At 35.1% G+C, this 24,536-nt stretch overlaps 1 protein-coding gene across 1 annotated transcript; it reads right to left on the minus strand.

Moving 5' to 3' along the window:
* Positions 1–1,989: 1,989 nt before the first annotated feature.
* ARHGAP11A (Rho GTPase activating protein 11A) lies at positions 1,990–24,536 on the minus strand. The gene is made up of 12 exons (XM_008065886.2): positions 24,265–24,536; positions 20,714–20,784; positions 18,314–18,410; positions 17,037–17,290; positions 16,200–16,363; positions 15,584–15,730; positions 11,447–11,521; positions 10,163–10,330; positions 7,470–7,599; positions 6,587–6,698; positions 3,975–4,113; positions 1,990–3,630 (listed from the first exon to the last, which is right to left on the minus strand). The coding sequence occupies exons 1-12, from the start codon at positions 24,391–24,393 to the stop codon at positions 2,039–2,041; spliced, it is 3,078 nt and encodes a 1,025-aa protein (XP_008064077.1). The 5' UTR covers positions 24,394–24,536; the 3' UTR covers positions 1,990–2,038.

Genomic DNA, 24,536 nt, shown 5'->3' on the forward strand with positions numbered 1-24,536 from the left:
GTTAAAAAATTATTTGACTGTGGCTAAGCTTGGAATCCCAGCACTTTGGGAAGCCAAGGCGAGTATATTGCCTGAGCCTGTGGGTTCGAGACCAGCTCGGGCAACTTGGCGAGACCTCATCTCTACAATAAATGAAAAATTAGCCGGGAGTAGTAGTGTGTGCCTGTAGTTCCGATTACCTGGAAGGCTGAGGCGGAAGGACTATCAACGCTGGGGTGGCCATGAATGTGCCACTGCACTCCAGCCTAGGCGACAGAGTTGAGACTCCAATTCAAAAAAATTATTTGAATCAGACAGTGTACAGGGGTGCCAAAAAAAAGTATGTACATCTTAAGAGATGTTATCTATGTATTACTTTTTGAAGTTGAATTGAATTATGGTAGCAATGCGTAGTATGACATTCACTCAACTATGCTTCTGCCATTTTCTTTGACTGTCCAGCCTGTCACATAGTGACACTAGCATTCATTTGGTTAATCCCGTCTTTTGAGTGAACAGCATACTTAAAATGTATATAAATTTTTTGGCAGCCCCTGTATATCTCAGAGTATATGAATATTTTGTCTCTACTTACAGTTAGAAATACCATCAATACCTGAAATGCATATCTAATTTATATCACAAACCTATGATATCAGATAAACATATTTATATCTACAGATATTTACAGTCTTTATGTAATTCAGATACTAGTTTTGAAAAGGGATTGATTCTTGGGTAATAGATACAGAAACAGAAAATCACTTTGAAAGAAGACAGATATACTGTATATATACTGATATATACTGTATCAAGTAGAACTTGGAGAAGCAAACATTTGATTACTTGAAATTCCTCACACATACATATACTGAAAGTGTGGTTGCTCCCAGTGTGTGCAATACTGCTCTAATCTATTCTAATATCGAAACGTGGCATTCTAACAACTGACCTGAAAAACTATCTTCAGTGGTTGACTCTTTCTGCTTAGTCCTTTCTCTAAAACTTAGAGAATATATTTTATTGTTCATAATACTCTTTCCTTAAAGATCTGCAATTTGTAATAAACACTTTAAAATATAAATTTAGACAGAATTGTTTGACAATTTGGTGAAAGTTCTAAATGGTACTTTGAATTTCATCAGAGCCTCAGACAAGTCATTTTCCAAAATGTTATCTTTAATGTCTATGCTAAATAAATAACATTTATACACAAGACAAAGTCATGGTTTTTATCTAAGTAAAATGTACAGAAGTGCATCGACTATTATAAATTCTACAGGTAAGAAATCACCTTGATTAAATTGTTTCAATTCAATTATTCCTCTTTAAATAATTGCCATTTCCATATTGGATAAAACAGTTACAAATGTATTTGTGCAAATTATCTTTAAAAACACAGTATGGCTTAAAAGTTATCAATTTCTTCTAGATCAGAATACATGAACACACTTTTGTCATTACTCCGTTTTATCCACTGTTTAGTGAATGAACACCTGGTATATCTTCAGGTAATATAAACCAAATTACTCTGTTCCAAGTAAGAAAAAAGGATTAGGATGCTATTAAAGCAAATTAATTTTGGGGAATTTTTGGCAAAGACAATAACCATTAATATAATTCAAAACACAAAATCTGCAGAGATGATCTCTTCCCTTTACATGCTAGAAATTTACAGCAGACACCTTTTCTGACTTGGGGAAATAACAGAAAATAGGCACAACTTGATCCATTCTATCATACATGAAAGTAATGAATCTTCAAAACTTAATTTCTTACAAATCCAATCAACAATTTCATTAAAAAGGTAAACTATAACCTCTGCTTTAAGAAATCACAATAAAATTAAAGATTAAATATGACCATAATTACAAAAAACAAAGTAGTTATTTGTACAAGTATAAAAACTAAAGTTGCTTGTACAATGAAATTGAAATGTTTCAGCAAAAATCTGTTTAACGATCACCCTGAGCTACAAACTAACATGTAGATTATCCTGCAAGTTATGTCACCAATTGCTCATTTTATTTACACTAATGACAAGTATAACATTTACCAATTACAGGTCTACAGGTTTACTTGTTGGTAGTAGTTGAGCTTTTCCAATAGGATTTTTTGGAGAACCTTTGTACCAGACCCTTTCTCTTTCTGGTGGTCTCCTAAGGACCCTGTTATTTATCCCAGGAGAAAAGCCCCGACTGTTATTTACAATAGGTTTTACTATATCATGATTAGTCAGGTCATCCAAGGGAACCTTAATTTGGCCATCAGATATCACATCCTGTTCACGAACTCTAGTAGGCCCCAAAAAAGGATTCACTGAATCTGGGCATCTCTTCATTTTTAATAAAGATTTAGAAGTTAACTCCATGCTTGATTTTGGAACTGCATCAATGTTTGACTGTTCACGTGATGTAAACTTCTGTTCTTTAGGATCTGATTTCATATGTGAAATAGAGGAATGTTTTGACTTACTTTCTGTATAAGAGGAGAGAGCACTGTCACAGCTCACTGATTTAACCAAAGGGGAAGGAGCATTACTACCACTTGCCAATGTATGCCTTACAGGTTGTCTGTTATACTCCAACAAAGAATTAATTCTTCTGACAGACTGACGGACAGGAGTACGCTGAAACTTAAGAGGTGACTTAACCTTTGTTCTACTTGGTTCATTTAAAGAAAGCTTATTAAACCACTGTATATGATCTGAAACTTTTCCATGTTCTGTCATTCGCAAACTTTCAGAAACTGTTTTATCACACGCTTCCACCAGTGACGGCTGTTTAACAATTCTCGTAGGCCTCGGCTTTGACAAGTTTGTTACAATACACGTACTCTGTTGTGAAGAGGATCTAGCCTCTTCCTCTCTAGAAGCTGCGCATTTCAGTAAGTTCTCTTCAATCATATCTTCATTCTCCTTTAATTTAGTACTTAGTTTATGCCTCGGGGACTGCTGTCTCTTTATTTGTTCATCACTGGGGAATTCTTGCTTGCTTAAATAATCTTTTGGTATACTTGAATGAATGCTTTTTTCATGTTCCACCTTAATCTGAGTTGAATACCATTTTATAGTTGATTCTCTATCACATTTTTGAGTTTGATGTGGTGAAAAGTCTCTTCCTGAAAAGTGATTTTCATCATTACCACTGTGGTGCTCAGATACTTCCTTTGATTCTATTACAGTCAAATCATTAGTTTCAAATAGTTTTCTCTCTGGGCTATATTCTACATAAGATGTTTCAGTTAATTTGGCTTTCCCCACATTAGTTATTGATGACTGCCTGGGATTTATCAATGTATGAAGATTACTTCCAGATTCAGAAAATGCTTTCTGAATTTTCACCAAAGTCTCTTTGGTCAAATTATTTTCATCCCCACTAAGGGAGCTTCCCGTTAAGTTGCTGTTATCTTTATTGTGTAAATTGGAAGGGGAGAGTTCACATGAAGCAGCAGGTGAATTTTCAACTGTAACATCAGGCTCTGAAGAACAGTTTTCTGCCTCAAGATTTTCGACTATTGAAGAGGTTTCATTTGCATGTATTTCTTGAAAACTTGAATTACTAGGTCCTGTCCATGACATCCGGTAATTTGTTCCATCTAGTCGCTCTGGAGTTAATAAGTTTTCCTCAGACTTACTGACCTTTTTTGAACCTAAAACAAAGCAGTTCAGTGCTTTTAAACCTTTGTATTTGACGTTGTTTTGAAATATTATCCAAACACATGGCAAATAATGGCATTAAGTACTTAATTCCAATAAGTTAAAGATTTGTGTTAAAAGGAATAATTTTTAACATATGAATGTCAAACATTTTCATATTTACATGTATAAACTCTCTCTAATTGCTGACAGGAAAATACACTGCCAATTCAAATATTTTCACTATTCAAACATGAAGTTTTAATTTCTAGAACATTAAGTTATTATATTTTACCATTAAAAAGGCAACTAAAGAAAGATTTTTGTGAAAACTTTTAGCAATAGCATGTAAATGTACCTTTCTTTGATAACCTTTCATCAATATCTGGGCTAAAAAGCAGACCTGTTTTTACAGATTCAATCCTATTTATTAATCTTTGTTGATTTGCAAGTCGCCGACCAACATTTTCACATCTATTGACACCAGAACTTCCATTCTATACAGAAAAAGAAATTGAAAAAGTGTGGTTAAGAAATAAATTCAGTTAACTCAAAATATTAGGACAAAGTAAATTTTTTAAGTTATCAAAATCTTCAGTTGATTAAAAAAGGCATATATAATCAGGAAAAAATTTTTATAACAAATATTTTTGCCTGCTAATGAAAACTATAATCACTTGACATGATTACTAGTTGATATTTTATGACATAAAATTAAGACAGCCTTGCATGTTCATTCATTGAAAAAATTATTGTTGGGTGTGGTGGCTGATGCTTGTAATCCCAGTACTATGGGAAGTAGAACTGAGAGGATCGCCTGAGCCCACGGGTTTGAGACCAGCCTGGGCAACTTGGTGAGACCTCGTCTCTACAATAAATCAAAAAAACTAGCTGATGTGGTGGTGCATGCTTATAGTTCCAGCTACTTGGAAGGCTGAGGCAGAAGGATCGCCTGAGCCCAGCAGGTTGAGGCAGCGGTGGCCGTGAGCATACCACTGCACTCCAGCCGGGCAGGCTGAGTGACAGAGTGAGACTCCGACTCAAAAAAAAGAAAAAGAAAAAATTATTCTTGTGTGCTGACCCTGTGCCACGGCCTGTTCACAAACAGTGGAATAAACAAAAAACGCAGACCAAAATCTTAACCCTCATGGACTTTACATACTATGTAGATAGGAAGTTTTAGACCAAAACAAGATAAACAATAAATTATATTGTATACATACAATGAAAAGTGCTATAGAAAAAAGTAAAATGTAAGGATACAGGGTGCTGAAAGGTGTAAGTGTAATTTAAATAGGGTAATCAGAAAATGATTTGTGAGTAAACAAAAATAAGAGAGAAAGCCATGAAGATTTAAGGGGGAAGAACATTATAGGGAGAGTAAAACACTGGTGCAATCTGGAGCACAGTCTGGCTTGATCAGCAACCAGCGAGGCCAGAGAATGAAGCAGAGTAAGCAAGTGGGACAGAAGCAGAAATCAGCATTGCCACCTGAGAACATAGCACGGAGTGTGTGGCATATCAGTGAGAGAACTCTGGCTTTTATTCAGAGTGAAATGAGGAGTCATTGGAGGATTCTGAGCTGAGGAATGATATAACCTAGCTTGGGTTTTTTTTTTTTTTAAGTTGGAGTCTCACTCTGTCACCCAGACTGGAGTGCAGTGGCTGCTCCTGGCCACTGCAGCCTCGACCTGCTGGGCTCCGGCAATCCTTCCGCTTCAGCCTTCCAAGTAGCTGAAACTACAGGTGCGCACTACCACGCCCGGCTGATTTTTTAAAAAAATTTATTGTAGAGATGAGGTCTCGCCAAGTTGCCCAGGCGGGTCTCGAACCCGCAGGCTTAGGCAATCCACTCATCTCAGCCTCCCAAAGTGCTGGGATTACAGGCTGAGCCACCGAGCCTGGCTAGCTTGGGTTTTAAAGTCTAATTCTGGCTACCGTTCTGCAAGGATAGAAGAAGGTAGACCTGAGAGATGACAGAATTTAGAGAAAGTGGGAAAAGTAGTACTGGTGAGAACCGGTCAGTTTGGAGACACACTGGAAGCAGAAGTTAGATGGGATTCCTTAATGGATCAAACATGGTGGGGAGAGAAGGTGAGGAATGAAGAGTGTTGCTATGGTTTTTGGCCTAAGTGATGGGATGAATGAACTGTTGAAACTGAGATGGAGATGACAGCAAAGTAAGTGTTGTTTTGTTGGCGGGGAGAGGGATAGTGACAGCAAAGAAATGCATCTCAGGCATTCTATTTGGAGCAGGTTATACCTGAAATGCCTACCAAAGTAGATACCCAAGTAGAGAAGTCAAAAGACAGATATTGAGAAACAGTCAAGTTGTTCAGGAGAATATTTTGGGCTGCAGAACTTATACTTGGAAGTTTTAAGTAAAAAAAGTTAAGCATTCCAAATCTGAAAAGCCAAAATCAGAAACATTCTGAGTGTTATCAGATTTTCAGATTAGGGATGCTGAACTGGTAAGCATAATGCAAATATTTCCAAATTAAAAAAAACAAGCAAACAAAATTTACAACACTTCTGGTCTTAAGCATTTTGGGTAAGGGACACTCAACCTGTATACAATGTTTAAGGCTGATGATCACCTTGAGTGAGTGGACAGAGAAAAGAGAAGTACAACTAAGCTTTGAGCTTTGGGCACCCCAATGCAAGGGAATTTGAAGACACAAGGCAAAAGTATACCAAAGGGAAGCAAGTGATCAGTTGATATTTGACCACTGGTTTGAACAATGTTGAATTCATGCGTGACCTGGATGAGAACAGTTTCAGTGGCTTGTTGAGAGGAAAGCCTGATTGGAATAGATTTAAGTAGAGCAGAAAAAGAGGAAGTAGAGATATCAACTCACGTTTAGTATAATGAGGAGACAGCAGCTGGAAGAAAGACAGAGTCAGAAAGGTCTTTTAGTATCAAGTTTGCAGCTTTATGCTAATATAAACAGATCAATGAAATAGTAAGACACTTACATCTCTACCATTTTTTCCCAGACTAAATTTCAAACGAAGAGATCTTCGAACCTTTTCTTTACGACTGATTTTAGGAGAGAAGCAGCCTGCTTTTCCTGATTCCACCCTAAAGAGTACAACCAAAAATGTCAGTATATAGCATACCAGAAAATTCTTACAAAATATAACTTGAGAGAAAGTCCACAGCAAATCATACTGCTAATAATTGAGCAGAGTAATAATTTTTAAAAGCCAGTTATGTTTTAAGATACCATATAGGAACACACTGAGTTTGAATATAAGAATAACGTTATAAAAGTTAGTCACTTATAAATCAGGATTATTAGAATAAACTAAATAGAAAAATTTGAAATTATACCATCAACATAAAATAGAATTTTAAGCAAGCAAAGTGGACTCAAATTAGGAATCTTTCTCTGGTGGGTTTTTGTTTTTTTTTTTTTGAGTTGGAGTCTCTCACTCTGTCACCCAAGCAGGAGTGCAGTGGCATGCTCACAGCCACCGTAGCTCGACCTGCTGGGCTCAGATGATGCTTCTGCCTCAGCCTTCCAAGTAGCTGGAACTATAGGCATGCACCACCATGCCCAGCTAATTTTTTGATTTATTGTAGAGGTGAAATCTCGCCAAGTTGTCCAGGCTGGTCTCGAACCTGTGAGCTCAGGCAATCCTCTTACCTCAGCCTCCCAAAGTGCTGGGATTATTGGTGTGAACCACTGCACCCAGTCTCTGGTGGGTATTTAAAGGGTGACTGATTAATAAGACTACAAATACAAAAGGGATTTTTAAAAGTTATAATTCAAATGTGGTTCACATTTTTGCTAAGAATGTAGACACCAAATATTGATTCAATGAAGATAAAATGTCCTGGATAAATTACCTGCCAATTTTTTTGCCTGCAATCCTTTTACTTCGCCTTAGCACACCTGTGCTGATCAAATGGTTTCCACTGATGGCTACAGGAGAGAGTGAACTCTGAGATGACCCTTCTGAGCTTGTATCAATGTGAACTATAAAAATAACCACATGTAATATGCCATATACACTTATTTTCTTTTTAAAGTGTAAATTAACAGTAGCAATTAAACCAAACCCATACTTTCTATTCCCAAGCAACAACAGAATTCAGTTAATTTCTGATTAAAAACTTCAGATGTCAAGTAACCCAACTAAAAAAGTATCTATTTCTTACTTTTGAGTTGCCAATTCTTTAATTCAGATCAAGCATGACTTTCATATGAGAGTTTTGCTTTAAACTATTTTAATAATACAAGAGAGGGGTAGGCACTGTTGCAGATTGGAGAAAGAGGAAGATTTGAAGAAAGACTTGAGTTTGTCTAACCATTTGCTAAATGGCTTTAGGCTCTAAAAATAGACTTCTATGATAAACGTAAATATTACTGTCATCTATATAAAATGTCTAGTACAGTATCTAATACATAATATTAATGTTATAATAAAAAAATAAATGATTGGAAAACAATTTGGAATCCGAGTACCCAGGATGTACCTGTTATCTACCCGAGTCTGGAATGTTATTTGTCCAGTATTTTTAGTAAAAAAACAAAAAATAATATCTATAACACATGTCTAATCACTTGGCTGCTGCTGTGTTTCATGAGGATAACTGTTGGTTACAACAGAAGCTCAATTTAATTATTTAACACCATTTATATCATAAAATCAACTAAAGTAAAAAAGTAAGAAAAAAGTAAAATAGTTACAAACAAATGTTCTATATATACTTGACTTATGCTTGAATCATATCCAGTATACACTCAACAAACATGAATCCTCTCAACTCATTATAGTTATTAATAAATAATTCACAAAGTTTCCCAAACAGAGACACTCATGTTTTTTCACTTATGAAAACAAAAAATATAATTATTATAATGACTTTGGGTACATCTGATTAAAGAAAATTTTGGAGGCCAATATAATACATATAATGTGAACATAGGTAGTTTTATTCCAGGACTGTAGTCTAATCATTTAAAAAGTCTGTCAATGGTTAAAGGGGCACAATTAAAATATATAAACAATGCAAATTTATCACACATATTAAAAAAAACTGAATATGGACTATAGACTAATATTGTTGCTTTTATATATTTTAAAAAATCATACCTGTTATCATCTAAACTTAGAAATCAACCCACGTATCTTTAATTTTGCAAGTGGAATTTACTAAGTTGTGTCTGAGAAAGTAGGGTTAAAGAAAAATGATGGGTTAAAAATGATGGATTACTGTCTTTAACTTTTTAAGATTTTTAGAAAGAAAATTTACCAACTAAGCAGGCTCAAACTAAAGTTAAAATAACACAAGAATGTTCAATCTCTTTCTTTGGGAGCTTGGAGAAGGAATCAATAGGTTAATTCCCTAGGGAAGATGCTGTAATGCTAATAAGCAAAGACAGGTAGAACTACAATTCCCAATTGCCATTTGGGAAAAGTCCTCAAAATTAGAAAGCATTTTACATATTAAAAACAAAAACACTATGTTACTTTAAAGGAGTTTAAGTCTCCAACCTCTATGCACTAAAAAAGCTACAGAAATAAGTTTCAGAGTTATGATCACTACACTTTAATGAACCATAGAGAACCTGTTTTCTTCTGGAAAAAGGTTGCCAATCTAGTCAGCTTTTTGATAAAACAAGGAAAGTTAAAATCTTTTGGATAACAGAAACAAAAGAGAGCTTTTGGGAAGAAGAGCTTATAACTCAGCTCATTAATTCAAAAGGAAACCTTTCACATTGTCTGAAACCAACAAAATGAAAATCTAAAAAAATCAGAGGTCACTCAAATTTTAACTAAATGTAAGACAAATATGAGATGGAGGACACTGGGTTTAGTTAAGATTTTATTTCATTTTTAATTGATCATAAAGTTAATATGAGCCAACGTGTATTCTGCTAAAAGAGCCAACTCAGTGAAATGCTACAGTAACAAAACTCTAGTCTTCAAATTAGCATCATCATACTCTATTATCCTTTGAAGGCTGTGGTTAGCCACATTAGGAACTTGCAGTTAATTTGGAAGAAAATGGCTGGGCTGATAAGGGATCAGGAAACCATACCACAAGGAACAGTATAAACAAAATTTTAAAGCTTCTAAAAGGTAGTTGAGTCTAAAATTTTAACAATAACCTCCCTTATCAAAATTGTTAACCTCCCACTCTGGAATCAGAGACAATCCAACTTCTGGCAACCTCAACTTAGAAGAAGACAGCAATGAAAGCATAGCTATAGACCTAGAAGGAACTAAAGGAGGATTCAGGATGTCCAATCACATAAAACCTGAGCCTCAACGCTATCCACAGAAGCTCAAACTACCTCTCTGAGTTATTTATAATGTTCAGTAGGCATGGCCATAAAACACATACACATAAATTAATTGTATTGAATGAATCTCCATTTTAAAAGGCAGAAAACTTTATAAAAACTCTGGGATTTGATAAAACACAGAATAAAGTTCCAGCTCCTAAAACTGGTATTAATATGAAATAGTACTTTGCCCAGAATAGGCACCTGTTAATGTTTACAACACACTTATTTAAAATTTATGTGCTACCTGATACTGGTGTAGAACTGCTACTGAAGAGATTGCTTGGCAACAGCTCAAAGTTAAAATTGTGCTTGATGGACTTCCTTTTCTTACTTGAGAAACCATGAGAAGAATCTACTGGCAGTTTACGCTTAGCATTTGGTGTAAGAATCACTGGTGATACAGATAGCTGGGCTGATAAAATATAAAAACAAAACCATTTGTTGTTTCTCCTACAGATTTCATAAAAAATACAAAAGCTTTATATAATTTCTTCTTAGAAAGCTACTACTCAGCACTAACTAAAAAACAAGGGGTTACATTTACATTATCAAATATATGTTATATAAGTAAATAACACTATAATTACTTAAAATGAAAATAAGTCGCAAAGAGGCAAGAAGACTCTTTTAAGAAATAGCCGTAACTTAAATCAAACAGACTAAAAGATGTATGATACACATTAAAGGATATTTACATAGGGAAGAAAGTTATAATCAAGAAGTTGAAACAAAAGCTGATCTAAATATTATTTTTGCTTTTCATCATAACTGAGTATTAACCAGTTGATTTCTTTACTCTGGAAAACAAAAGATCATGTTGTCTCTTATTGACTGAATAATGTCTGCCACAAGTCAATTAGAATAAATAATTGGAAAATAGGCCGGGCTCGGTGGCTCAGCCTGTAATCCCGCGCTTTGGGAGGCCGAGGTGAGTGAATTGCCTGAGCCCGTGGGTTTGAGACCCACCTGGGCAACTTGGCAAGACTTCATATCTACAATAAATCAAAAAAACTAGCCAGGCATGGTAGCGTGCGCCTGTAGTTCTGGCTACTTGGAAGGCTGAGGTGGAAGGATCACTGGAGCCCAGTAGGTCGAGGCTACGGTGGCCGGGAGCAGCCACTGTACCCCAGTCTGGGTGACAGAGTGAGACTCTGACTAAAAAAAAAATAATAATAATAATTGGAAAATATAGCAATAAATTCCTTGTTCTACAACAAAAATAAGGTTGAGTTATTTTCATGTGTTAAATAGCATCCAAATTATAACCAACAGAAAAGCACGATTAAGAAGACTAAAGTTAAAACAATAGACTAAAAAAACTTACCTACAATTTTGGGTTCATTATATCCAACCTAATTAGCAATGTCACAACATAGTATGTGTAGTACAACATCTCCATTGAAAACTGTATTTGAACTTGATTAAATTAAATTTGATTAACTAAATAAGCTAGGTAGTTATTACTGTAATTATTTCTTATAGACTGCTACAGAAATTTTCATTTAGATAAATGCATATAAGAACTTACCAATTTTTTCCTGTTGAGGGGTAACAGAGGGTGTTCTGTTAGATTTAAATTTGCTTAGTGCTCCACTAACAAAATCTGAAATGTAAGGCATATATAATCATGTAATTAATGATAACATTTACCTATCTTTCACCAGTAATTCATATGGATGTTTGTAGTCTTTTAACAACTTTGTATCAGCTTATGTATATTAAAGTTATTTAAAAGGAATTATTTCATAATAGAAAAAATACTTGAGGATTTTTATTTCATTTCCCACTTATACTCCCATATTTCTAAAGAAAAAAGACATGATACAGAATGAGATATAATACAAATACATATAGGGCACAGAAAGGATAGAGAAGGGGATCATTACTTGTTGAGGCAAAGAAGGACTGAAATATTTAAGTGGCCAGATTCTGAATAATACAGACCTAAAAAGTATACACTGGATTTAGCTATCAAGAAATGATTGTGATTTCAACAGGAATAACTTCATGCAAAAATATTCCCCTAATTTTCACCCACAATATTTACTGATTAATCGCCAAATATCATTCAATAGTTATGTAAATTTAAATTCAGAAATAGTCACTTATGTATAAATGCAGAATCTTACAAACTCAAGTGGTACAAACCATAGAAGAATACTGAAAAACTCTTTGAAGAGCCTGAGATGGTCAATGCTCAAACTGGCAGGCAATAGCTAATAAAGCCAACCTTTAGGACACCTATACAGACAAACTGAGGTCAATGTGGGAAAGGAAAAAGTACAAGAGAAAAGAGAGTCAGAGCAGAAGAGAGAAGAAATAACTGAGCGACAAAAAGGTTTAACCACAGCAGCAATACACAATTAGTTCAGCACAGCAAAATCAGGAGTATTGAAAGAAAAATGGTTCCTTCTATATTCTGAAACCATCCTAATTGCATCACAGCCCACGAAAATACAGCCTAGAGCACTTAGGGAAAGGGAAAAATTATGTCTCGATTCCTTTAATAGTCTCATGAACTTAGTGTGTGTATTTCAGGAAGTACCACACTAATGAGGGCATCTTATTAATTAGCTCAGCACTCCCCTATCTATGAAAGACATTCATATGCACAATGACAACATAGAAGAACACACACATATATTCACACACACTGGCAAGAACAGCAAAACTTTGTTAAACTAATATTACAAGAATTTTCCCACGAAATCCTGTGTAGATTCTGAGGCAACACAATCATTGCAAACTATCATATCTAGCATAAAACTAATAACAATAACTCATACTAAATAATTATCAAAACAAAAGTACATATTCTGAAGGATTGCATAACAATGTGAATGTAGTTGACACTTTTAATGTAGATACACTTGAAAATGGTTAAAATGGTAAATTTTGTTATATATATTTCACCATAATATTTTAAAAAGTCAAGATTCTTTAAAGCAAGGTACTCGAACCACATAGATGTTTGTGGTATTTCAAAGTGAGATGCAGAAAAACAGAAAACTAGCTATAATATAAACACTGATGGTCAGAGCTTATGAAAAGTTTCAAATTGCTAATAAATTTGATGTATTTTAGTGATGCTTAACAAATGCTAGCCTAACATGTTCAAATAAATAAAGCATCTCTTAGTATATGCCAAATATTAATAACTCTACTTAATGTATTCATTCAATAGCTTATGAATATACTTAACAAAACTCCCTGAGATGGATACAATGATGTACAAAACATAGTTTCTAACTTCAAAAAGCATTAAATATAATAGGTAAGAGAATCATGCACAAGAAATATGTATAAAAACCCTGAAAGCCTAAATAAAATATAGAATGTTAAGCAGAAAAGAGATTATTACCCCACTGGGAAGAAAAGAATAAATGGGAATAGGAGCTGGCTTAACAATACATTTAACCTGAATTTTGACAACTGGATACAATGAACAGCAGGGGTAGATAGAAGTAAAATCATTATATTAATAAACAGTATAAGCAAAAGAATAAGAGTGTCTGGAAAACAACAAATAACACAATCTGACTAAAGTTGCTTAAAGAAGAGAAAACAAACATTTTATGAAAGACCTTTAATGCCAAGCCATAAGTATATGTATATAAATGTATAACATATAAATATATAATGCATATACACATACATAGCAGTACTATCAATGAAAATTTCTGAAGGGTATGTGCATGAGATGCTTGAGTAGAGTTATACATTTAAAATGTTAGCCTCAACACCAGTAAGGAGGGGAGATACAAGGAGGAGGCACAAAGATCAAGGAGATTCTTGAATTAAAGATGCAGTAAACACTGCAGAGTTAGATTCTCACAGTATCTGAAAGCTGTGGATACAGATGATAAAGGAAGAGTTAGGGACCCATGGTTTAAAGCTTAAGTATCTAGGGAATGATGGTGCAGTTAGAAGAAAATGGAATCCATGCAGAATCAGCTTAAGCAGAGTAAAGAGTGAAGATAGTCACTTCATAATGTTAAACTTAATGCACCAAAGAAAAGCAGATGCGACAATGTCTGTCTAGATGGTCGTTAGTAAAGTGGAGCTAACATTCTCAAGTTTGACAGTGATAGACATCTGGTGGTCATCTATTTAGACATGATAATTAAAACTATAGGAGTGAATGAGATCACAAAGGTAAAGAAGATAAGTGATGATCTGTGTACGAGAAGTATCTACGTTTGAGATAGGAAATTTTATGGGTTGAATTGTGTCCTCCAAAAATATGTTTACGTCCTACGCCCAAGTATCTATGAATATGTCCATACTTGGAATTAGTGTCTTTATAGACCTACTCAAATTAAGATGAGGTCATTAGGGTCGGCCCTAATCCAATGTGTCCCTATAAGGGAAATCTGGACACAACACTCAGGGAGAACAGCATGGGATGACACAGGTAGAGAAGGGAGTGATACAGCTGCAAGCCAAGGAATGCCAAAGATTGACACCCACCACTAGAAACTAGGAAGAGGCAAGGAAGAATGCTCCCCTACAGTTTCAGGCACTCAGCTGACACCTTGATTTCAGAAGTCCAGAACTGTGAAATAAATTTCTGTTGCTTTAAACCATCCAGCTTGTATACTTTATTACAGTAGTCCTGGGAGAATGGTAGAGAACGTATAAAGGGAACCCACAAAGGGGGCAAAGAAGAAACACAATGCAATAACATATAAGCTGAAAGATTAAAAAAGGAGTAGATGAGATAGTTAATAACAATTAGTTCTGATATTTAAAAGATGAGAAATTTCCTAAAGTAATTGGAAGAAGTATGGCTGGTCTTCTTAACTAAAGAGATAAGAAGTTTTATTACCAACTCCACTGTGGTAGAACATTTGGTCTTTTTTATTCTTCCTTGGTAATATTTCCTTCATTTAGTTTACACTCCTAATTCAGATCACTAACAGTTTAACTAGTTCAAACAATGATCTTGTGCCTGAATTACTGCCACATCTTCCTGACAGTACAGTCTAATATTAAGTACAAATCTTTAGCACAAATATAAAATGTGTTAAAAAGAGAAAAATTTCCTGGGTAGAGAGAGACCATTCTACTTCCAAGTCTCAGTTCTTCAAATCAGATAATTCTGTAAAATATTTTAATCACGTCATGCCTCAAGTCATACACCTTCAATGATTCACCAATACCCAGGTTAATGTTCTAATTCTCTAGCCTGGCATCAAGTTCATCACAACATCACACTAATCCTGACATGAATTCTTCACTCAATTCATACTGGTCTAGTTAACAAACAGACAGACTATTTCCCTACACAAATCTTTCTTCATAGCATTCTTCTCAGTTAGAAAGGGAAACAAGTATTCTGATGATCTTCAACCTAATTATCCTAGATCCCACCCATTCTTCAAGAAGACTCAGTTTGACTTACTTTTTTTGGATGAGTTCCTAATCATTACAACCCAGGGAACTTTTCTCTTTTGGACACATTTTAAATTTGTGCTAAAGATCTGTATTTAATATTAGCCTGTATTGTCAGTTTAACTTTTCACACGCTTATGTCCTATCTTTCCAAATGTGCTGTAAGCATAAAAAGGCAGATACCACACCACAATTCATGCTTCTTTATTTTCAAACACACTTTAGATTAAAGCAGATCATGGTACCTCCATAAAATGGGACTGCCACTCACCTCCTACACTTTGCCTTCGCTTTCTCTTACATTCACTAGGAGTTTCATATTCACCTTCTTCAAAGCCTTCCATTGATGGAGTAGCACAGAGACCATCAATACCCAACATAGCTGGTATCTTTTCCAGGATAAAATCTGGTACACGCCCTAATATAAATGTTCACAAGTAAGACAATTACTATCCTTCCTCCAAACTCCCCACAAAATGTTTAGATAGCAATACATCTACTTTCTTTCTTTCCTATTTTTTTTTCTTGAGTTGGAGTCTCACTCCGTCACCCAGACTGGAGTGCAGTGGCATGCTCCCGGCCACCACAGCCTTGACCTGCTGGGCTCTGGCGATCCTTCCACCCAAGGCTTCCAAGTAGCCAGAATTACAGGCATGTGCTACCATGCCCGGCTAATTTTCGATTTATTGTAGAGATGAGGTCTACGCCAAGTTGCCCGGGCGGGTCTCAAACCCACGGGCTCAGGCAATCCACTCACCTCAGCCTCCCAAAGCACTGGGATTACAGGCTGAGCCACAGAGCCTGGCTGTAATACATCTACTTTCTAACAGCTGTCTTCAGAGTTCACTTGGAAGAAACAAATCCTGTTACTTAATGCAACATCTTACCAATATCTGATGCATAATCAATAAGAGTCTGAACTACTGCAGCCTGTAATCGTAGCTTTTTTTCTGTATTAGCAGACATCTTTTCATGTCCTTCACTTGTCTGAAGAAGATTTGGTGCAAATATTACTGCAAGATTGCTGCTATCCATCTTATTCTCACTGGACCTTAAGTGAAAAAAAGTCTAATTAGATGGACTCAAAGATAAAAATACAGAGAGTTAAAATAACGTATTTAGCACCTTTTGAAGGTCTCTTACTTAATCAGTCACATGCAAGGAAAAACAGTTACTCCTTATCTAATTACCTACATGACTGTAATGAACTTAAGAAAAAAACAGGAATATATAGCTTCTATATATTTAAATACGTATCATAAAAACCATGCTAATTGTAGAGCTCACATGTTGCTTTTCTGCACACATTGAACACATGTTTGTCTGATTTTCAAACCCCCACACAAAAAACTGAAAGTATTAGAAGGTGGTAAATATGTTTAGAACAAGCAGGTTCACTGAGAGCAGGGAAAGGGGAAAAATGTTCAAAGCAAAACACAGATGTTTTAAAAACACCATAATCAGAAGCCATTCAGTAGATAATGAATCCCATAAACACCAATAAGCCATTAAAGTATTTATAATGATGACTTTAAGACAGCAAGAAAATATTAAATCATTTGGTAAACTGTTTCTTAAATTATGTAGGGTACACTTCTTATACTAAAGAAATATGTAATATTTTAAAGAAAAATTTCTATTCCAAATTTAATTTAATATTTGCAAATCTTTAGTTAGTTGAAATACTCAACTATTATTTCCCAAGACTTTTAATTACCACTTACCTAAGAGAAACGTTCCTGAGAAAGTTAAAGAAGTATCTTAATATGTCAATGGTGTGGTCAGTCATAAGACAGGAGAGCAACAATGTAGCCTTATTTTTCTCCTCTGTTCCTAACTGTTGAGCTTTGAAAAGTGCTTCATGCAAATCAGCTGGAAGAATAGGCTCTGGCAATTCCCTAAAAAACTGCTTAAGAAGTCCTGCAATATCACAAGGCAGTGCAGAAGATAGGCAACCTTCACCATGATCCAGTTTATTCTGAAATAAATATAATAATCTTGAGTATTTTAGAGACTTAAGAGTTTATTACAATAACTTATCATTTATTATACTCTAATTAAAGAAGTTTCCTTAATAAATTTCTCTGAACTCATTAAAAACAATTTAACAAATTCATTTAATAAAGTGTATAGGAATGAGGATATGAATTTCAAAGTACTCTAAACTTTTTTTTAATATTTATTTTATTTATATGTTTTATGTCTTAACAAGGTAATTTTAAACATTACTGAGTTCTACACGAGTTAAACCAGAGTATTAGTAAATATATTCTGACTGCAAATAACGTACTAAATATTTCTGAAAATGGACTCCCTTTCAGTTCTATTCATATGTATAGTCAATCTACATATCAGTATAAGCAAGTGAAAATTAAGTTCTGATATATGAAAATTCAGTCTATAAGATGCTGATGAGTTGAATTTACCTTAGTATTCAGAACACAACTTCCCATTAAAACTTTAAAGCATATTTTAAAAATATATTTTGTACATTGCAAACTTTTAAACCACAATATTAATAATACACAATTTCTTCAGGAAAAAAAAATCTTCTGCCATGAAAAAAAGCTACTTGCCAATTCAATTTCAGCTAATTATTCATGCAATAGTTCTAAATTTTTTTTCTTTTCTTTTGAGTTGGGGTTTCACTGATACCCAGGCTGGAGTGCAATGGCACGATCACAGTTCGTTATAGCCTCAACCTCCTGGGCTTAGGTGATCCTCCCACCTCAGCCTCCTAAGTAGCTGGGACTACAGGTGTGCACCACCATGTTCAGCTAATTTTTTGATTTTTTTGTAGAGGCAAGGTCTTGCTATGTTGCCTAGGCTGGTCTCAAACTCCTAGGTTCAAGCAATCCTTCTGCCTCGGCCTCCCAAAGAGCTGGGATTACAGGTATAAGCCACCATACCTGGTCAAAGTTCTAAATATTTCAGTTGCAAAAAACCAAACCAGAAAAATGGTACAAGTGAAAAATTACAGTTCAATTCGATTATAGCTTACCTTTAGTGCCTTTAGACGAATAACAGATCCTGATTTTCGAAAAAGCCCTTCTGTATGAATATGTTCTTCTAAAGATGTGCAAGCATCAACAAGAAAGCTGAAAGAGAGCCATTTTTTCAGGTGGCCAGGTACACATCTTAACAAATCCTATTCTGCTAAAGTACTCATTCATGAGCAGGCCAAGCACTATGATTATGCCCATTTCAGGATCTCTAATGGCACAAATCCCTTTAGTCTTTATGATAAAGTTACTTTTAGTTGTCCTTTTTGCTTCCTAAATTCTTCTCTAAGGTCCAGCTTTTGTTTTGTTTTGTTGGGGAGTGGTCCCTTCTTGTATGTGTACATGTAGAAACGTTCTACTTTATACTATCATTAAGCAAAATATTTTCTCTAATGCCCATCTTTTTTATTCATGCCAATCCTACTCCATTTCTCTGCTTCCCTTCACAGCACAGGAGTTGTCTTTTTTACTGCCTCCATTTGTTCATATCTCAGTCTTTACTCAACTCTCTCCAATCAGTCTCATCCCCTTAACTCCAATGAAATAGCTCTCATCAAGGTCACCAAAAGCCTCTGCCTTGCCAAATCCATCCAAGGTCAATTTGTTGTCCTCATCTTGCTTGACCTATCAGCACTGGACACACCTGACCATTCCCGTTCATCTCAAAAATACTTTTCTGGTTTTCCTGCTATCTCCCTGACTGCTCCTTCTCAAACCCCTTTTCTGACTCCTCTTCTTCTGCCAGACCTCTACATGTTGGAAAAACCTAAGCTCTGTACAAACCCTTCTTTTATCTATGTCTCTAGATGGGTGATCTTACAGAGACTACATAGCTTTAAATATCATCATGTGCCCAAAAATAAGGTGGGGTTTTTTTCTCACTCCAACACTGTCCCTCAGAAAAGAATATATCTCAGTCCTTATAATACTTCTCATATTAAGTGTGTGCTCAATTTCTTTATTTTGAATGAATGTAGGGTACACTTCTTATACTAAAGAAATATGCAATATTTTAAAGAAAATTTCTATTCCAAACTTAATTTAATTTATTATTTGCAAATCTTTAGTTAGTTGAAATACTCAACTAAAATTTCCCAAGACTTTTAATTACCACTTACCTAAGTGTTGGCTTTAGGTAATTAGTTATTCAACAGTTGGGACCAACAAATTAAAATACCAGCTACAAGCAACTGATAGTTTTATTGGTGTACAGTGGATGAATGTCAGCTCTGCTTACAAAGGGTAACAAAGAGAACAGTTTCGTTCTGCTTTTAAAGTAGGCCAAGAAATTATTACAAAGACTCAGTCATTATTCCTAGATATGACTTTGCAATTCCGAATGTTGAAAATCATTATAGGTTTTCATTATAGAAAATCATGTCTTTCATAGACCACTTAAAAAGCAAAATAGAAGCCAGGCATGGTGGCTTACGCTTGTAATTCTAACACTTTGGGAGGTTGAGACACAAGGATTACTTGAGCCCAGGAGTTTGAGACCAGCCTTGGCAACACAGCAAGACCTCATCTCCACAAAAAGTAAAAAATTAGCTGGGCATGGTGGCATGTACCTATAGTCCCACTACTCTGGAGGCTGAGGCGGAAAAATCGCCTGAGCCCAGAAGGTTGAGGCTGCAGCAAGCCATGATTGTGCCACTACACTCTAGCCTGGGTGACAGAATAAGATTCTGACTGAAAAACAAACAAACAAATAAATGAAAAGCAAACTATTAAGTGGTTACCTTATGAAGACTGACTCTACACCTATAAAATGAACAGGAGAAAATTGTCCCAAGGCAACAAGGTGTTCAATAAATGCTATTAGATGATGCATCATTTAAAAATAAAGATTACTAGACTAAGTAGTAAAGCTGAACCCTACTTTGGATAGAGAAGTAATGAATTAAGAGATAAGATACCTTCTTTATATGCATCTTAAAACTGCTATTAAAACAAACTTTCCTAGCAAATTCTGATGAAATTAGTTCAAAGACTATGTCCAAAAAGTGTTACATAGTATGTATTCACAAATACTCCAATATTTTAGCTTAAATATTTTTATTCAACATTTCTTAAAACATACCAAAAGTATTACTAAATTGGTAATTCAGTATAATACTTAATCTGAGTTGCATTGGTATAAAACTGAAAAGAAAGTTAATAGAAAAAAAATTTGATTTCTAAAATCTATTCATTACTGGATCTCAAAATTTAATCGTAGGAATAAGTTAAAATTACAAGTTTAAAATATGTAAAAGTTAAATTTTTTTTTTAACATTAACCAAAGTTGAGAGATTAAACCATTTGCTGGGTTGAAACATATGTGTGTCAATCAACTCTTTTTAAACTCTATAAAACCAGTTTGAAACATTTACTCTGGCTTCATTTCAAACACTGCTTACCTTGGAATGTGTCCATATTCTGGCACAACAGAGTGGGGCAATGTATTAAAAGGTACTCCAAATATTTTACCCTAAAATGAAAAATTCAGTCATTCTAACACAAATATTAGGCATAATATAAAGCATCTTAGGAAAATTTAAAACCTCAGGAAATAAAAGACAGGAGAAATAAATGATAAACTATCAATTAATACAAAGTAATTATCTCAAGTGCATTTGGTAACATATAACTACTATGTTAGACATTATGCTATGTGCTCGGTGTACAAAAATGGCCAAAGTCACTGCCCTCAAGCAATCTAGTGAGCTCAGTCAGTCTGAAATCTGATCATGGAAAATCAATCTGATTAGTGTTTATCCGGAGATTCTTAAGCAAAATTTGGTCCCAGACACTAACATTTCCCAAAAAATACCACAGATTCCTTCAGTAACCTTATATATACTGACCATATGCTTTCTTTTGGTCACTTTATAAACACTAACTTACACAAAAGGCTTGATCAATTGACAAGCCAAACAGAATTCCTGTCACTCATTTAAGTACTTCCTAAAATTATATCAGAAGACATTATTTTTAGACCTGATTATCTTTTCCACATTCTATAGAAGAGTGCTTTCAAGCCGGGCTCGGTGGCTCAGCCTGTAATCCCACACCTTTGGGAGGCTGAGGTGAGTGGATTGCCTGAGCCCGCGGGTTCGAGACCCGCCTGGGCAGCAAGACCTCATCTCTACAATAAATCAAAAAATCAGCCGGGCATGGTAGCGCATGCCTGTAATTCCGGCTACTCGGAAGGCTGAGGTGGAAGGATCGCTGGAGCCCAGCAGGTCGAGGCTGCGGTGGCCGGGAGCGGCCACTGCACTCCAGTCTGGGCAACAGAGTGAGACTCCAACTCAAAAAAAAAAAAGAAGAGTACTTCTTCTAAACTATGTCCTGAGGTACACAAGGCAGAGATTCTACAAATATTTAAGTTAAATTTCATTTAGCTATTTGGAAACTCACTTTAAAATCTCACATTTAAATGTTAATACATTGAAGATCTCAAGAGTAAACTGGTGTGTAGGTTAACTTGAGTGCTTTTGCACACTCAAATGTAAAGAATCTGCCACGAAAATTGTGCATGCAATTGACCTGCTTAAAAATGTGTCACTGATTAAGAAGGTTGTAGCTTTCTGGACTGAAAAATAAATTCAAATGTTTATATAAATTTCAGTGGCTACAACCTAATGTCATGCATGATAATCTAGTTTAGATGCATCTGCTCTCTGTAAATTCTCTTGAAAGATTTATGTCTTAAGAGCATTTTACTTAACTTTACATTTGCAATAAAAAAAACCATTCAGCATTATTAATGACTCAAAACAGTAACAAAATTTTACTAGTGCTCTTGCAAGCACCTGACTCCATGTAATTTATGAATATTCCAAGTGAAGAAACAGTACAGTATAGTGTCTAAGAACAGGCTCCTAGAGACAAGACTGTCAGGTTTTAAATCTTGGCTCCTCTTATTAGCTGAGTGAGCTTGACCAAATTAATAGTCTTCCCCTTGGTATCCTCATAAAGATCTTAAGTCATAGAGCTGTAAAAAGAATTAAATGAATTCAAACATGTAAAACACTTATATCAGTCATCTGATAAGCATTAAAAGAATATTTGTTGTGTTATGAAAATCATTTCAAGGCGAGCTATTTTTAAAAAAAGTTAGTATAGGCAACCCCTTTAATTTAGGTAAATCAGAATGTTCTTGTTACTGAATAACAAAACAAAATGTGAAATTAGATCAGATGCTAAAGTTGATAAAAATCTACAACTGTCATATATAACTAGAATTCAGAGGGTTTTTCCCTTTTAAATGTCATTATTTTTAATAACTGGTTTCTTAAGTAGTCACTATAATTTAATCTCATAAAATAAAATGCTTTTTAAATTGTATGTATTAGACCACCACTTACAATATCATCTTTAAAAATATTTCCCAGGGCTCTTCCTAAAAATTTCAAATATACCATTAGCTAACAAACACCAAAAAGCAAAAGAAATTGTTTTCAAACAAATCACCTCTCTTGTTAGATCTCATTCTTACAACACAGTGATCTCATACGTTTCTTTATTTGAATATTTTTATTAGTGGTTTCTAGTTGAATTTATTTAGTATGACTATCAATGGAGGTTGATCACTGATTCTCATAACAATTAGTATTAGTTGAATAAATGGCACGTGATAGGCACTGTGCTAGGCCTATATACAGAGCCTTAACTTTTAAAAAATCTCCTAAATAATCCAAGGAGAGATACCATTTAGTCCCACATTACAGATTAGGAAACTGGAGCATAGAGTAATCACACAAGCAGCCCTAGTTCACAGACCTCATGGGGTAGAGCTGGACTCAAACTCAAGTCTGTATTATGACATAAAGGCAGGTGTCAATTTTTGTTAAGGGGTTGGGAAAACAAAACAAAACAATCCATGTACAGATTCTTTCATACTACAAGGCCAGCTATATTTTAGCTCTTGAAAAGCCAGTTCTACAATCAGAAGAAACCACTGCTGTTTTAAAAAATAAATACATGTGTTGTCATTAATTCGCAAACAATGAAAACAATTTCTGTAGAATTTACAAGCTATTAAGAAGTATATACACTATTTTTGCTAGTAGTTTTCTTCTCTGAGTACTTATTTTCTAAGAAAGTGCAAGCTATTAAGAGCTATGTAAATTAATTGTACTAGTTTTTGTCTCCAAGTATTACAAAGCATCATATAAATTAGGTGTCTACATTTAAAACAAAATGCTTGATATTAAATTTATTTTGCACAGTGAAATTCTTGATTATACAGAACTATTAAAATCTCATTCAAAATTGCTTTACCTCGACCATCATAACAACACCTTTTCCATCATTCGACTCTGGCTTTTCAATTTACTCATTAAAAAAAATAGCTCTATGTCTCAAAAATATGATATGGCCAAGCAGCAAGCTTGTTTTCTCAAACTGGTGAATATAAAGGTATCATCTGAAGCCTATTTCTAATGTTCTGTCACACCTCCTCGCCTTTTAATCTGTTTAGAAAATGCACTGGTCCTCCTTGTCCCTCTACAAACTTTACTCTGAAATAGTGGTGGAGAGGTAGTTTGTCTCTCTTCCCACTTACTATCTGTCCAAAATACAATAAACTGGCGATAGCTGAAGACTTTTTTTTTTAAGATTAACAAATGCACCTAGCTGGAGACATTTTTAACTGTCACAATTGAGAGATGATAACTGCTAAATATCCTATAAATTACAGGAAGCACTCTTCTCCTAACAAAGAATTATCTAGTCTAAAATGTCAACAGTGCTGAGGCTGGAAAATCACGCTCAAAAATTCCTGAAAAGAATCAAGAATGTCATTCTTTAAATATCAGCAATGACCATCTGGATGGAATCAGACACATCTAACCACATTCTCTTTTCAACACAGAGAAAATATTGTGGCATAACCTAATAATAGGTGATAGAACAGGGTGTGCCTTTTAAAACATTTTTAACCTAAATTCCCTTTCCCAGAACTTACCCCTATTTCCGTGGCCGCCGTTTCATGTCTCCGGCGATCGCACTGCCCACGGCCCCCCTTGACCTTAATGCCATAGACGGCCCGAAGCTGCTGCAACAGGGCCAATCTCACCAGCCTCTGATCCCACATCCCGGACACGTCGCCCACTCTCCGAGGCGGGATCCGGCCCTGATCCTCGTTCGCCACCAAGTCTTCCAATTTCCAAGCACTCTCAGGTTTGAGCTCCTCTCCGCGGCCTTCGGGTCACGTCTGGCACTCCTCGGGCCCCGACC

The sequence above is a fragment of the Carlito syrichta genome, unplaced genomic scaffold, assembly GCF_000164805.1.
Source record: "Carlito syrichta isolate Samal-C Ts95f unplaced genomic scaffold, Tarsius_syrichta-2.0.1 Scaffold308818, whole genome shotgun sequence".
NCBI lineage: Eukaryota > Metazoa > Chordata > Mammalia > Primates > Tarsiidae > Carlito > Carlito syrichta.